At 41.5% G+C, this 17,121-nt stretch overlaps 1 protein-coding gene across 3 annotated transcripts in view; it reads right to left on the bottom strand.

The window, feature by feature from the left end:
- Positions 1–17,121, bottom strand: part of FBXL2 (F-box and leucine rich repeat protein 2) — a 28,952-nt gene that overhangs the window by 1,683 nt on the left and 10,148 nt on the right. The window contains exons 5-16 of one of the 3 annotated variants that reach the window (XM_083705997.1): positions 15,945–16,039; positions 14,567–14,635; positions 14,388–14,483; positions 14,017–14,143; positions 13,758–13,832; positions 11,682–11,812; positions 7,849–7,909; positions 6,213–6,257; positions 5,989–6,045; positions 4,789–5,001; positions 3,858–3,968; positions 1,366–2,489 (exon numbers count right to left, since the gene is read on the bottom strand). In XM_083705997.1, coding sequence (XP_083562123.1) covers positions 3,861–3,968; positions 4,789–5,001; positions 5,989–6,045; positions 6,213–6,257; positions 7,849–7,909; positions 11,682–11,812; positions 13,758–13,832; positions 14,017–14,143; positions 14,388–14,483; positions 14,567–14,635; positions 15,945–16,039 — 1,077 coding nt within the window. In that variant the 3' untranslated portion in view covers positions 1,366–2,489; positions 3,858–3,860. Of the gene's footprint in view, positions 1–1,365; positions 3,969–4,734; positions 5,002–5,988; positions 6,046–6,212; positions 6,258–7,848; positions 7,910–11,681; positions 11,813–13,757; positions 13,833–14,016; positions 14,144–14,387; positions 14,484–14,566; positions 14,636–15,944; positions 16,040–17,121 lie in introns of those variants that run through there. The other 2 variants (XR_014556835.1, XM_083705998.1) reach the window with 2 other exon arrangements.

Raw genomic sequence — 17,121 nt, 5'->3', positions numbered from 1 at the left:
GGAGCAAGTACCTTTTTAATAACTGGAATTTCATAAACACTTTACCTTTTAAGAGTTGAACACATATCAAAACAAGTTTGTTTGACAAGCAATTAGATTTCCCCGTGACAGCTTAAATTACCATTGACAGCAAATCAGACAGATATGGTCTGCAGAATATTCCTCTCAACAGAAAAAGAAATACATTTTCCATCGTTGGCAATCAATGTAATGCATAATCTAGCTGTAAAGTAGTCTTAAGACATCAGTACCTAGTTCTTGCAGTGCATTTCCAATCATACATTTTCCCCTCAATTTGATTACCCCTTAGCTGAAATAAATTGATTCCTTTAATTTTCAGTGTGCTGTGAACATAGAGTTCAGGGCATACACTGGCTATGTTAATACAGTGGTACCTTGGTTTACAACCATAATCTGTTCTGGAGGTCCGGTGGCACTTTCGCCAATGGGGCCTCCCAAAAAAAATGGGTTGTAGAGTGCTACCTCGGGTTACATACGCTTCAGGTTACAAACTCCGTTAACCCAGAAATAGTACCTTAACCTTTGCTTCAGGCTGTGAACAGAAATCATGCAGCGGTGGCACGACGGCAGTGGGAGGCCCCATTAGCTAAAGTGCTGCTTCAGGTTAAGAACGGACCTCCATAACGAATTAAGTTCTTAACCCGAGGTACCACTGTAATTCCAAACAAAGGGACACACACTTCTGGGTTTACATGGTTGTAATCCAAAGCAGTTGCAAACCAAGGTACCACTGTATATGATTTACCATTATATGAATAACCCCTCAGGCTTGGGCATACTGCTTCTCCTCCTGACATGGTAGTGAGAAGATTGATAAAGAAAACTTCTCACTGCTGCACCAGAGACGTACACAAGTCCCATTCATATAACACAGCAATGGGGAACAACCAGCTCTCTCTACCTGTTCTTCAATTCCAACTTCTAGCAACCGCAGCCAGCATGGATCAGTGGTCAGGATGCTACAAGCTGCAATATCTTAACATCTGGAGGACCACACATTCTCCCTAATATATTACACGGTTTGTGCAACATTACTTGCTTGAGATATCTAATATGTATTAATATCTAATAACTCCTGCAGGGCTCCATACGCTGCGGATAGCAGCCTGCCGCTCGGCGGGCGGAGCGCCCTGAAGCAGAGCGCCCCTCGCGCCGGGCAGACATCGGCCAGTCCCACAAGCTCGGGGGACAGCAGGGAGGCGCAGCGCCGCCACCCCGTTGTCCCTCAACCTGGTTCGGTTTCCCCAACCTGCTTTGGGGGGGGGAATACCTTTATTTCCCCCCAAAAAAACTAGGTGCGTCCTATAGGATGGAGCGTCCTATGGGACGAAAAATACGGTAACCCACATTTCATTCTGAATAATGTCATACAGGAAGCATCAAGAAAACAATAGGACCTGCTTAAGCTGTCTGCTCAGAGACATTACCTGTCCCTTTCTAGTGACCATTCTAGGATTTTAAACTGTTTTTATTGATGACTTTAATATTTCAATCTAGTGGTATATAAATTTTGTTAAATAACTCAAGGCAATCCCCCCACCTGAAATCAACAGCATAAAGACAGAAAACATGTCTTATTCTAGTCCAGGCAAGACTCTCAAGAAATGGCCAGGAAAGAAAGAGATCCCGCTCTGAAGCACATCCCTTTTCTAATATTTTTATTAAAACATCCCTTAGGGCCTCCTCCCCAGTCACTGACCCTTTAAAGACATACCAGATTGTATATCTGTCCATTGTGTTAGCTTCAGAGGTCTAAATGGCAAACCAACAAACCTAGAATCTGCTATAAAGGCTAGAAGTCACCAAACAAATTTGAATTCTGTGTACAGTGGTACCTTGGGTTACAGTCGCTTCAGGTTACAGACTCGGCTAACCCAGAAATAGTACCTCAGGTTAAGAACTTTGCTTCAGAGTGAGAACAGAAATTGCGCAGCAGCGGCAGCAGCTAAAGTGATACCTTAGGTTAAGAACAGTTTCAGGTTAAATATGGACCTCCAGAATGAATTAAGTTCTTAACCTGAGGTACCACTGTAGCCTATTGTCAGTCTCCTGCCAACAGATCCTTCGCCCAAAAGAAGGATGCACAAGACAAAATAGAAGCTGTGGAGGAAGTCTGCTGGCCGGTCTTTAACACTGGCTCTGAACATTGCTTGCCTAATCCTTCAAAGAGGTATCCCCATCCCAGGGGACCACTGCCTCCAACAATAGCACTACTACTGGGCCATCATCAAAGGGAAATTTGAACCTGTCCAAGGTCTTTTCTGGAAAGGAATAAAACTTTTCTGCTACTCCTGCAGCCTTCCTACCTTGCAAGGGTGTCGATCAATGAGCACTGACCAGCTTTCTGAACAATGCCAGAAAGGGAACCTCACTGGAAGAAGAATTTGGAGCTGGAAAATCTGGTGCTTCTCTAGACTATGACTGGGATGTCAAGGTCTGCTTATGATTCCAGATCTAGGGACAATACCCTAGAAAGAAAAGGCACAAAATCATCAGAATGGAGTAAGTGGTGTAAGCATCTTGCTGCTGCCATGTGAGACCACTCTTCTTCCTTCCCAGGGGAGTCCTAAGGATTCCTCTGTAGAGAAGGAAGAGGAGCCTCAGACCCTATATTCAAAAGAGGGGAGCCTTTCAACACATCGTGGGAACGTGCCCATAAAAAAGCTTACAGATAGAATTTTGAGCTGCTTTTGTTTCCCATGAGATTTGTTTTGTTCTTTTTTCCCCTTTTTTCAACACTGCTGACTCTGGAAGGAGCAGGCATGAAGAGAACCCCTTTTGACCAGAGAGCTAGAACAAATGGCCCACCTTTCATGGGGCACCTGATGTCATATGGCATCAAGCACGGGAAAGGTGAAGCCGTGATAGAAAAAGGAACAATAGGGAGTGCCCTGCTACTTTCAGAAGGGAATCTATTCCCCAGAGGCTCCTGGAGCCACAGTCCTTATGCTTGAATGGCTCCTCTCCTTGCTGGGGGACAAGTCGTCCCACACTCTCCAGACCGGCCCTGTCTTCCTAGCTAGGCAGATAGGTTTTCCCCCCAGCGCTGAATAAAATTTGGCAACTTTTACATGTGTTTGGTCTATTTCATTTTTCTTTTCAACCTTACATTTTCCTTCAAACTGCCCCGCTCCCCGCCCACAATCTTCGTACAGTGCACTGGAGCAGAGATCCAGGACAATTTATGGGGCATCAGCTATACACAATTGTTTAGAATTACATTCTGTTGAACAAAGAGAAGATCCTTTGCAGCTGTGGCTATACCTGTTCCATGCTTGATGTCATATGAAGGCTGAAGTTCAACTCTGTATCACATGACACTGGGGCACTGGGGAGTGTGATAAGCTACTATCTTCTGGGGGCTTCCTGCATACAATTCCAGAGAAGCTGCTTTGTTCAACAGGTTACATTTGCCTTTGTTTGAAGTCATGGCCTGTTCAGGTTCTGTAGAGCAACCGTGCCAACAGTTAAATACATTTTTGGTTACATGTGTTAAAGGTTTTCCCTGATGATCTTAATACTTAAACCATGGAGGTGCAACTAACTGTAGGGTTCTACTGTTGGTATTTTGTTTTGATTAACTTGACACTCGTATCTCCACACCAGCTAGTACACGTTGGCACTGCAGTGGCAGAAATGCTAGAGGAGAATAGTCAATCCAAGTGCCAACACTGTTCCATATCTGCATGATATTTTACCTGTAAATTAGCATTGGAATTATGACCAATGCAGAATTGGATGGTTGGAAAAAACAACACCACATTGTTTTATAGCTTAACCATGGTTGCTCCCAGTCATTCATTCTTTCATCCAACATCTTCAGTGCCACTCGTTACCTGCTAAAGAATAATGCAGCATCGGCAGAGTTGTTGGCGAGTGCCTCCTACAGAAGGAGGCGGAGTTACTGGAGCAAAGTAAGCATGAACTTTCACATCTGGTAGATGAGCCTGTAGGCAAAAATTAATAAGTTGAACAAGTTACTATAAAACTTGCATCCCAATATAGTAAAACATCTGCTTTGCTGCTGGACCCTCCCCTCCCAACAGGACCCCAACCCTCAGTTCTGCATTGCCTTAATAAATTACATCCACTTTAGTAATTGCCAGCCCTGTTCAGACTGCTTAGGCAGTAGTATGGGACTCCAATTTCCAGGATCCTTTAGCAAACAATCATTACTTGATTTTTTACTGGAACTCTTTCCAGAACAATCCACTTTTGTTAATCTTGCTCTGCAGAGCTAATAACTGCTAATGAAAAGCAGCCGAATATCCAGAATTCGGCAGCAACAGTATCAAGGTGATCCTGCCAGCCTTCATCCTATCTATGAACTCACAGGAGAACAAAGTGTAGCTGCAACCAAAGCAGTTTTTCCACCTTTTCAAAAAATTCCGTAACCCACTCTGGGAACTTAAGGTGAAGGACAGGGAATAATAATAATAATAATAATAATAATAATAATAATAATAATATTAATTCCTCCCAACCCTTGATAGAGACATAAGAAATAAGCTGCTCATTTTTTCCACAAATCCCTTTCTAGAAAGGAAAAAGAATATGCTGCTTCTGTTGCAGGTGCATGGTGTTCTGCATAAATTTAGACAGCATTGAGTTCAGTATTGTGCACTCTTGCTGAATGAGAGCCTACGAATAGACACTTTATTAAATGATACGACACTGGTCTTGGTGTGTATTAAAAGTCTTGCCAGGAGCTACCTTGATATATCAACACTGAGGCTCTGCATCTCAGCACAGTTGTGCAGTACGTACTCTTATTCTTTTGATGCCTGCACGGGTGACTTGCTGACAGTCATATAATTCTATTCTTTCTAAGTTGTGGCAATTTTCAAGATGTTCTAGGGTCACGTCTGTGATTAGAAGGCAGTTGTCCAATTCAAGTACTTGGAGTCTTTCATGTCCACATGTGCTGCTGCTCAGATGCAGAATCCCATCATCCGTGATCAGTTCACAGTGGGACAAGCTCTGTAACAAAGATGAGAAATGCAATGTTTCATTAATGCATATTTCTGTAATGGGTCAAATCCATCTCCTCTCATTTAGGAAAAGGAATTTTTTTCTGAGATGGGTGACTCCACTTATTCAGTTGGAGACAGGGCTTACAGAAATGTTTATTCCCCCCAAATTTTGACCTGCTTCAACTGAAGAAAGCAGAATTATCCATGGCTCTTGAGAACTTTTTGTAGATGAAGTGAAATAGAAAGCCTAAACAAAACAGGATTTTCTACCCTTTTTGCATTCTGAGGTTCCTCCTTGTTTTTACCTCTGGTCCTTCTTTCTCCCCACACAATATTTACTTGGGCTTCAGCATTTTTGGTTATATGCAAGTTCAAGAACACTCAAACAGTGAACCTGATAAGATATAGGATGGAATCTCCTGGATCCTATTACTTCCAAGGACTTGCTATTTCTGAGCCCAGAAGGAAGCTGACAATATAAACGCTTGGATGACATCCTTTGTAATAATTTCAAGAGGTGAGAAATATTATCCCATTATTTTCCCATCCCCATCAAAAAGCAACATAAAACTCATTCTAATTGATGGTCATGATGAAGACTTTAACATGTTGCATTAAATACAATGCCATTTTAAGCCAGGCTATTTTTAAAGAAACAGAATATTTGATTGCTTTGCCTTTTAAACTGATTTCCAAAAATCAATTTTCAAGTGCCCTGATTTCCAGAGGTAGGTCAAGAAATACGTTAGTACTCTATGTAGTCTCATTACTGGCAAACACAAAACCCCAAAACAAACAAAAATTTTACATGCAGAATCTGCTGGCATATAATCATTTGTTTATATTCTGTTCATATAAATGCCCTGCATGAACATAATCTTAAATTTCCTAATTCCCAGTTTCAACTAGCAACAAGATGAAATGGATCATTTGATCTGAAGAAGTGGAATGAGTATTTATTTGTCTTAAAACAACTAAATAAACAGGAACTTACCAATGCTTGCAGTTTAGGGCAATGAATGGAAAGTTGTATCAATGTGTTATCTGTTATCTAGAAAGAAAGAAATTATATGGAGAACAGTGTCAAACTCAGGGATAGGCAAAAATACATATCAGGTAGTTTTTGTAGTCTGCAAGTTTTTACGGACACAGAAGTGTCATCTTTTAATGATACTTTTACTAGATCTGATGCAAAGGCCTTGTACAAATAGGTCTCACCAGAACACATTCTTCTAGGTCCATCTTTTCTAGTTCATGGCAATTCTAAAAGTGAGAAAAAAAGCATTCTACCATTAAAAACAAGGCTAAACTGAGAACTTAAGATTTTAGAAACTTCTAGTATGTCGTGTATACTTTATGACATGTCAGGGGCTGACTAGATGAGGAAAAAAGCGCAGAGGAAGAGGAGATGGATCCAGGCTCCTAGTGGTGGACAACCAGACACACCCCAGAGGGGAAGAGCTGGGAGGTACTAGACTGAGAGTTTGGAGGACAAGGAAAAAGGGGCAACAAGCAGGTGCCCCAGCCCAAAGCAAAGACAGTGACTCCTGTCAAGCCACCCCAACAATGTTTCTGCTGCCAGCTCCTCCCAATCCCAGAGCACGTAACAAAGCAGAGAGACAAGCAGAGAAATAAGGTACCTTGGGGCTGACGCAAGAGAGGGGCATGACACAGAGGGAATGGAGTGAAGTGGGAGGCGCAAGACAGTCTGAGCAACGGCTTGCTATGGGGGAGTACACTGCTGGGGTTTCAGTGTTTTTTTCTGTTCTGGTGACCATGTCGGGGTCACCAGATGTTTGGTTGAAATAAACGACAGACGAATGGCAAGTGTCATATGGGAGGCACCTCTCGAGCATGTCTCGGGGAGTCCCTTTTATTGAATATTACAGCATTGCCACATATGTGCTTGTTGCTGATTGGTTAACACAAATACAAGGGTTGCATATAAGCATTAATCACCAATAGATTAAAGGGTGGGAAAGGGAACACAGAATTGGACAGGCGTGAAAACCTCCTTATTAAACTATAACTAGTGATTGATATAGCAAGACTTAAACTGTTACTAGTGATTGATATAGCGAGACTTAAAAAGAACATAACAATCATGTTCCGTAGATGTGGTCAACTATGCATTAAGAACAGGTCAGGGTACAATGTTTTCATGAACTCGATGTGAACTCAATGTGAACTGAACATTCTAATCATGTGCAGAAGCAAAACTTCCCATCACTTAATAAAACAACTAACTTCAAGTTAGCTGGTGTTGCTTTCTCTCTCTCTCTCTCTCTCTCTCTCTCTCTCTCTCTCTCTGCTCTGCAAAGCGTGCTACGTGTCAGCTCCCTTGACAATACACGACTCATATGTACTGAATATGAATAACTGGGGTTTGTTTTTCCTCTTATCCAAAACAACAGGCTAAATCCTCAGTGGGTGGAGATAGAGTGAAGCAACCCTGCTTAATCTGGAAAATGTATCTTAATTTTGTAATCAGTTTTTTGTTTTGTTTTTTTTTTGAGAACTGAAAACAAGGGAACTTGACCCTCATGCATAGCTGGGCAAAAGCAAGGTCACAACCAATTCAAGGGTTACCTAGTCAAACTCCCTGAAGCAGACAGATTTCCTCCTTATATCTTTGCACATGCAGATATGTACTTGTGTAAGATACTTTTTTAAAAATGTGTGGTCAATGTGGTACAAGGGCTAGAGGTGTGTCTGGCTGTGTGAAATGGAGTTACAATATCCATCCATTTTTGAAACTTAATCTACCTCAAAGGGTTGTGAGGCTAAAAGTTCTACTGTAAGATACTTAGAGGAAGTATGGGATAAAAAGTTATATAATATTAACCTTACCTACCCGTGCTAGAAGTGCAAAACCAGCATCAGTGAGATGGGAACACCTTGCAGCCTCCAGAATCCTGAAAAATAAACATTTCTGCAGTTGAGAATAATCAGAAAGAAATCCTTGTGATGACACCAGGAACCTAGCATGTGATTCTATGCAATGGAAACAGGAATAAATAATACATCTACTGTCCTAGATTATTTTATTATCTCTGTTGGCAATGAGACTACAAATTTCAAGTTCTGCAACATGACTAAAATCCTGTTTCTATGGCTGATACACTATAAGAACTGAAAATCTTGACTGAGACCTGAAAACAATTTAGTTGAGTCGGGGGGGGGGGGAATGAAGAAGGCTGAAGTCTGTGACAGCTGTCATGTCTTGTGGATGTGGATGGACAGAGGTCATTATTAGCATTCTCTCATCATTACCAACATTTGGCCACACCTTCTTGATCACATTCAGTGTTTTGATGACCTGGAATTGACTATTTCTTGGAATTCCAAATCGTTGAAGGCCTGAAGCAACCCAGGGCTATAAGCCAGGTGAAGTGTCTCCATCCATTTTTGTTCCTTTCAAGCAATGAACCATCCTTCATGCCATAATGTACAGTCATACCTCGTGTTGCGTTAGGTTCATGTTGCGTCTTTTCAGCTTGTGAACGCGGCAAACCCAGAAGTGTAGGTTTTGCTGCACGCACAGAAGCATTCTGCGAGCTTTGCACAGGCACAGAAGTACTCTATTGTGCTCCACACTTGCACAGAAGCGCCGCTCTAGTTGCAGACTTTTCAGGGTGTGAACGGCACCCCAGAATGGATCGTGTCTGTAACTAGAGGTACCATTGTACTGTACTTAAGAGGACCAGATTAGGAGACCCAGTTTCAAATTCCTATTCAGACAAGTAGTTCAGTGGGTAGCCCTGGGTCTGTCTCTCTTCCCTCTAACTGATCTTCCTTACAGGGTTGTTGAGAGAATAAAGGGCAGATGAACCCTGAGCTCCTTGGGAAAAGGGTAGGATACAAATCTAAAAATACAGCTTGGGTGTACATAATTACTTTCTGAATGATTTGATGCAGAACCTGACAGGCTGCCTCCTGATACTGTTTGCTGTCCAACAGCACACCACAATAGTGCTATACAGTGGTACCTCTGGATGTGAATGGGATCTGTTCCGGAGCCCCGTTCGTATCCTGAGTAGAACGCAGCCTGCGACTGCGCAGGTCGTGATTTGCTGCTTCGGCGCCTGATGCCATTTTGAGCATCTGCACATGCACAAGCAGCGAAACCCCGAAGTAACGGAACGCGGAGCGTAACCTGAAAACGCTCAACCTGAAGCATATTTAACCCGAGGTATGACTGTACTACATTTTGGTGTGCTATTTGTACTAACCTTGTGCTAGCTTTTTGAATGCAACCAATTCAGACCATCTACGTTTGTGATTTATTAACTAGCATTGGAAGAATACTGATCGGATGCAATGAATATTATGTAGTTTAAGCTTGCTTCTTTTTTATTTAGGTAAATTCAGCAAACAATTACCTTTTCTCTCCTTAAATGGGAAATAGGCTGCTCGTTCACTTTCCATCTCGCATATACCAACTGTTCTGTTTCTAAATCAGCATCATTCAAAACTATATTCACATCACTGATCTCTTGCGCTATTGCTAAAGGTTCTATTGTTACAAGAATAGCTTGGTTCCAGTTTCTAGAAAGGCTAGAATACATCTAGGGTAACTTCAAGGAATCCCAAATAGCCTGGAAGAAGTTGCTCATTGTGGTGGTGGCAATGTTTCCTAGTGATTAGTCTGTTTTTATAACAGAACAACCCTCTTTACCTTGTTATGGATGTGTTTTGGAACTTGATTTTACACTGATGATGTGCTGAAGAAAGAGAGTTTAGAAAAGGAACTTTGGCTTTCACCCAGCATGTTACGGTTGTTGATCCATCCCTTGAAGTAGTTTAAAATTAACAATTTTAAAAACTGAAAAAAGCAGCAGTAAAAGAAGAAAAGTGCAGCCATAACCATCAGGAAATAAAAATTGCAAAACAAAATATAAAATGCACCAACCTTTCTATATTCACCTTAAGGGAAATAATGCAGAAATACATTGCAAAGAAAAATTCACCTCCACAAACAGACCCTAAGAAGAAGTGGGAGGGGAACAATATCAGGAAGAGGGAGATGCACAATAAACAGAATTGCCAATAAGTATCATTTTTATTTTAAGACTAGCAAGTATCTGAAATTAAGTGGGCAGGAGGGAAAGAGAAGGCCCGTGTACTTGAGGGCCTCCAAAGAGAGGGGTCAGCGGCGGAGCATATACCTGCGCTGCCCAGGGCGGGCATGCTCCCGAGGAGGGCATGGCACAGAGGGTGCCCTTCCAGGCGCGGGATAGCTGCTTGGGTGACCAGAGCAGCGCACACGCCCTGCAGCCAGGGGCAGGGCGAGCTGCCCATGGTGGACATTCAGTGCGCCGCCTACCCACGACTCCCAAGCCTCCCCCAAGCTGTCAAAGCGAAGGGGAAAGTGGGGAATGCTGCCGGCAAAGCTCCCCCCTTACCCTGATGGCTCAGGGTGAGCTTGGGAATGGTGGGTGGGTGGCACACCGAATGTTCCCCCCCCCCAGTGAGGGCGTTCAGGGCGGTCCGCCCCCCCTTCCTACACCCCTGAGTGGGGTGGGAAATGCATCTGTGTGTGCTCCCTGCAGAGTCTCATTTAATGGAGACTCTGCTATTCTCTGCCAGGAATGGGAAGTAGGCTTTACCTGCAAGTATACCCATACTGATTAATGTATGGCATTCTTTTTTTTTCTTTTTTTGAGGGGAGGGGGAGGTTAGATGCCTACACCCACAGACACTGCTGGACTCATGAGCATAACCAACACCACTGCTACTCATCTTACTTTCTTTTCCCGATTTTGGAAGATGTGTTATTTTTCCAACTTCTCTTAAATTATTAGCTTATCCTATAAGATTAAGTGGAATTCATCTTCCCATGCTATAATTCTAGGAGAAAAGCTGTCCCCCAAACATGCAGCTTGGTTCTCTTTCCACACTGTCCCTAGTGATGTATAAACAAGGTTTTGCTTGCCCATCCTCCTCCTAAATATTTATATGAATGTCTGGGGGAAAGCACAATTATACATTCCAGGCAAAACAAAGCAAGCAGAGAAAGATGAGGGAAGGGTTAAAGATAAACCACTACTTGCATATTGTGGTCTAATTAGCAATTCCACACATTTTTCAAATGGGTGGCTCTGTTAGTCTATTGCAGCAAAACAACCAAGTTTTGTGGCACCTTCAAGGCCAGCAGATTTATTGCAGCATGAGCTTTTGCAGACTACAGTCTACCTTTGGCACATTTAAGTTAACACTGAAAAGTATTGTCCCTAATCAGGTGTCAGAAATTTATCTGTAATCCAGGATTACATTTTCAGTTAGTTTTCAGGAATATGCAAATTTCAATATATATGACTTTAAAAATACTAAAATCACACAGGGGAGGATCCTAGCCATACTTACTTGGAAATAAGTCCTGTGGAACTTACTTAGGAACATAGAAAGTTGCCTTCCATTGGGTCAGGTCCACCTAGCCCACTGACTCGTAGAACTTCTCCAAGGTTTCAGACAGGAGTTTTTCGCAGCACCACCTGGAGATGGCAGGAGTTGAATCTGGGCCCTTCCCCATTTTCCTGTTTTGCTTTTCGATAAATACGCATTGGACTGCATCATAGTTGTCACTAAAAACTATTAGGCACCTGCTAGTCTGATGACGATGAATGCAACTTCAAAGCAGAGGGAGACAACCACCACTCAGTAATGTGTGAACTGAATAGTACTCACTTCAATCTTGGACAGTTCAGACCAAGTGCTACGAGGGAAGCATCTGTAAGGTTTGTACAACCAGAAACACAAAGCGACTGGAGTTGGTGACATCCTCTACAGATACCTGCTATGCCATCATCCGATATTTGCTGTAACAAAGAACAGTGGAAAGTTCTGTCATCTGAAGTTAGGCAATTTCTCTTAAAAGGTATCAAGTTTACACAATTAAATAACAAATGTTAACAGTAACAATTCTCATGCAGTTTGTTCCATACTATTTATTTTCACTACAAGGGCATGCTAGTCAACATTTTTATAGATTCCGCTCTATAGTCATCTGGAAAGGAGTTTCCTCAGACACAGTGCTTTATCTTGCAGTTTGGTGCACTATTTCAAAGATGGATTTCCTTTCAACCTTGATAATACGCATTTTGCTGAAGGAAGTAAGTATACTAGCAGCCAAAAAGAAAAAGAAAGAGAAGCTTGCATGCAAACATGCCAAACAATAATTATGTCAAGAAATCACTATTACAGTCAAAACCTCGGTTCTTGAACCGTTTTCAAACGTTTCGGCTCCCAAACGCCAAAAACCTGGAAGTAACTGCTCCGGTTTTCGAACGATTTTTGGAAGCCGAAGGTGCTGCACGGCTTCCATTTTGAATTCCCCTATTGCATTGTGGCTTCCGCTTTCAGTTTTCGGTTGCTGAACATTTAAGTCTAATAAGTCTTCTGGAACGGATTGCGTTTGACAACCGAGGTTTGACCGAGGTTCATGATTCTAGGGAAGCAAGAAAAAGGCTGGGAAACAATGGGAGGGCACTGATGAGAAATTTTTGTGAGCTACTCTAGAGAAGGGGAAATGTGAATCACCTGGCCCCCACTCCACATCTCTTCATTTTTTAAATCCATCAGCAACCATGCTGGGTGATTGATTGATTGATTGATTGAATGATTGATTGATTGAGATCCAGTGCTGAGGGCCTTCTAGCGGTTCCCTCATTGCGAGAAGTGAGGTTACAGGGAACCAGACAGAGGGCCTTCTTGGTAGTGGCGCCCACCCTGTGGAACACCCTCCCTTCAGATGTGAAGGAAATAAGCAGCTATCCTATCTTTAAAAGACATCTGAAGACAGCCCTGTTTAGGGAAGGTTTTAATATTTAATGCTGTATTGTTTTTAACACTTGATTGGGAGCCGCCCAGAGTGGCTGGGGAAACTCAGCCAGATGGGCGGGGTATAAATGATAAATAATAATAATAATAATAATAATAATAATAATTATTATTATTATTATTATTATTATTATTATTATTATTATTAATCCCTTTCCTTCCTGCTAGCTGAGAACTGCTCTGGAGCTCCTACCAATGGTGTGGCACAAGTTGTTAGGAGTTATCACTGCTTTGGTGGGAGACTGAAGGTTAATTGTTATGATGTGCCCTTTTGTGTGTGTTGGCTATAATGGATCCATGACTGAGTTGTTTGGCTGAGCACTTGCTACGATCTTCATTTAGGTGTCTAGGGAAAAGAAATCTTGCAGGCACCATAGTAGGACAGCCTCTCTCGGTGGTAGAGGGGAGAGAGGCATGGCTAGAAGAGGGAACACCAAGATTACAGGTACTTGTCCCTCACCAAATTCAAATAATTATTGACTACTGGTTGTGCTGGCTCGAGTTCATGGTTCATCATCCGAATGGTCACAAGTTCCCTACCTTTGGCATGTCATGTACACCAAATTCCTGACCTTGGAATTGATTATTTGCCCCTTCTTTGATATGCCCTAATAACTTTAGGCTCCTATTTTTGATATCTTCTTTTATAAAGTGGCACTTTATAAAAGAAAATGGAACAACCAGGACAAACTGAACATTAGCTGTATGACAATATTTTCAAAATTCTGAATACATGGCAGAAGCTTGTTTGGTACATGTGTATTCTCAATATTAAACTGTGAAGCCTAGCATTAAATTTTTCTCAAAACGGATCCCAGAACGGATTAAGTTCGAGAACCAAGGTACCACTGTAGTTTTCATTCTAGGAGAATGACCTTTTCCATCTAATCATAGAAGCTACAAAGTGCAAAGAGAAGTACTTACCATGCATGACTGCAAGTTTAAGATAACCAGTTCATGGCAATGAGTCTCAATGTGGTGAAGCGCCTCATCTACCAGCTGTATTAATGAAGAAAAAATAAATTGGCAGAAGAAGTGGACATAAGCAGTATGGCATGGCAAAATATCACGTCAATAAATGAATACTGCTTTACTATTTAAAAAAAAAAACAAACCTTTGTCAGATACCCCAATATAAAACTAACTCTTGTGGGTTTAGCTTGGTACCTTAGCAGGTTTGTACCTGTGTGCATCCTCTAAGAAATAGTGCTTTTAGTCCATTGCACCCTTTCACCAGTGCTTCAATGCCATCTTTTGTAATCTGATCACACCAGGAAAGATTCAAGAGTTCCAGATTTTGGCATCCCTCACTGCAACAAGAAAGAAAACAAAGCACTGTGTTTGAGTAGTTATTATAGCAGCAGAGCCAAATTAAATTCTTCTTAACAAATATTAAAGGTAACTGCCAGCCACCACAGAACAAAATCTTGAGGGAAAGCCCACACACAGTCATAAAGTTTAAACACCAGCAACACTATTAATAGGCAGCACCAGTCGATTTCCAGATATAAACTTAAATCATTTCAATGTAAGTTGAATAATAAAAAGCTTTACCTTAAACTTCTCAAAGAGTTGTTTGTGATGGAAATACAAGATGTCAGATCCAGATGTTTTAGCCTGGGGCAAAATTTGCTAAGGCTAAAGCAAGTGCTGTAAAGGAAGAGAAGCAGTAAAAATGAATCGAACTAATTTTTTAAAAACATCAGTTTTCCCATCCGACACCATTGGCTTACCTATCAGTAATTTTTGTGCATCCATTAAGGTTCAAATGTTCAATGTTTCTACAGTTCTGTGCAAATGTTCTGCAAAAGCAATAAAATTAAAAAGCCCAAATAAGTAGAGCACATTTTTATGTACTAATGCACTCTCCCATCAGGCACTTAACATTTACAATACATCAAAAACACAGTTGGCTGTGTTTGAGATAATATTCAGGTTCTGTCAGAGCTTTCACACTAAAAAACTATTTGCAACTTATTAATCTCATATCCATTCCTTTAATTATTATGCCATCATGTGAAGGAGAAAGTGTCTCTGCACAGCTATTCTGGAATTCCCCAAACAATTAAAGTAAAATGTTAATTACGGTAAGAATTTCTGAATTGTTTTAAATGACTTACAGTTTGATCCTATGATGACTGGAGAGAAAAGGACTTAAAATGCACATGACCAGGTTTTTAACATCCCGTTCACAACCTTGTTGCCAGACAGTTTTAATGGCAGTGTTAGAAACTGAGATATGAAAGCAAGGAGCTAAATGGCACCTTAAAACTAGGCTATGGGTGCAACAACGGAACGTCTTGCTTTTTTATAACAAGAGTACAAAACTGTAAATAAATGAACTCCAGGTAAATTATGATGTTCATTTTTCACATGTTCTACTCCTTCCCCTGCCTACCCCCCTAATATTCTTAAGAGGGTCTCTTCTCCAGTCTTCAGAGAGTAGCTGAAAGTGGGAAGGGAGAAAATAGTCTTTTCCTTCCACTCTGCAGTTTTAATCTGAACTCTTAGGTGCAGTATTGCGCCCAGAAGCTCAGAAACTGCTAATGAAATTCCTTGTCACGAAAGGCACCTAGAACATTGGGAGTTTCCAACACTGCACTGCTGCACTGATGGGGTCTGGCAGGCCCTACACCACTGAGACACTGGCATTCAAAAGTTGTACAACCCTACATTCTTTCCAGTGATGGTACCGCAGGTGAGGAAAATGAGTTTTGATAGCTTCTAGCCAGGAAGTACAGGTTTATTGTACCTTATTCCAGACAGGGGACTGTCACAAAACCAGCTAGCCAGGAAATGTGAGTAGCAGGTCAGTGGCTGCAAGATGTAATGCTTGTGACAGAATAGCTACTTATAGGGATACTGTAGGCAATGCACCTCTCACTGTCTAGATTGTTCCAGTCAGCAATGGCAGACTCCCTTCCCCCTTTGACTAACCAATTCTGGGTTCAGAGCTCAGCTGCACTGGCATTTTCATCAGTATCCAGAGTTGGTCAATGTGGTACTGTGTATTCTACTCAAACACTTGTTGCAGCCTCCACCTTTCCATCATGGTTGATGCTGAAAACTGTAATGCAATTTAAAAAGAGCAACTTTTAAAATATTACTTACTTCAAAGAAGTATCTCCAACCCCAAGACAGCCTCTCAGACTCAGTTGTCTCAGGAACCCACCACATCTTTTGGAAATATTTTCTAAGACCCGGCCCTTAAACAGATGAAACAAATATCAACTTCATATCTAACCAGATGCCTTTCAAGAGGAGCTCCATGCCAGGAAGAATAATGTCTAAAACAGACAAAAACAAAACAAAAAATGTTTTTATTGCTGAAGACCTCAAGCCAACTCTATTTAAATGAACTGCCAGGGATACTGGAAAGAGCCATATGTGGACATGGCAAAATGATCACTTTTAGCATACACAGATTTCTTCAAAAATAAATATAAATAAATAAAACTTACATGGTGGTAGAAATCTCACACCACGTAAGTATGTAGGCTCCAGTATTGGAAATGCTCAACTAAAGTATAAAGAACCTGCTAAATCAGGGCCAATTTAAACCACAACCTTTCCTCTTTGCCAGACAGAAATGCCCCATTCTAGATTTCTATAGGTCTGAAGATTAGTTCTTTGTTAACCTAACTGAAACATAACAACCTGGAATCAGGACAGTATGTGCAGGATTGAGATCAATGTTAGGAAGTGCTTTCTGTTGCAACAATTGAGATACCACACAAAAACATTTAAAATTCAGTGTATAATAATGATCCAATATGTCCATCTATCTCCCATAACAGCAGAGTGCATCATGATGCAGGTCATGAATTCAAGCAGTACCCAACTTCAAGCCAGAGGGTACTAAAGAATTTAAAGATCTTAAAAAGGGTTGGCCTCTCTAAGAATCTAATGTTATCCACAATGGGATGGAGCCTAAGAGAGGTAGTATGAGGGCAGAGGCTTTAAAAAGGCTCAATATGGGCTCAACATTTGTCAGAGCAAGCCACTCATTCAGAGCTATCTGTGGTCCTGCTAGTTCTGATCTGCCTTGCCCTGTGGGATCCAGCCCCAGACCAGAACAGGACATCGTTAGGCTTCGTGTCTCTCTCTCTCTCTCTCTCTCTCTCTCTCTCTCTCTCTCTCTGTGACTGGTGCAAAGAGGAAAAAGATGAACTATAGCAACAATGATGGTGGCAGTCCTACGCTTCAGTGGTATATGGAAAAACATTTCTTACAAAAAGTTTCATTGATTTCTGGTAAGAAAATACAAAATAAAAGTTTGCAGTATTTG

This window comes from Podarcis gaigeae, assembly GCF_964106915.1.
Source record: "Podarcis gaigeae genome assembly, chromosome: 12".
In the NCBI taxonomy this organism is placed as follows: domain Eukaryota; kingdom Metazoa; phylum Chordata; class Lepidosauria; order Squamata; family Lacertidae; genus Podarcis; species Podarcis gaigeae.
Note: the sequence above shows the minus strand (reverse complement) of the source record. Positions and strands in the feature narration are given on the sequence as shown.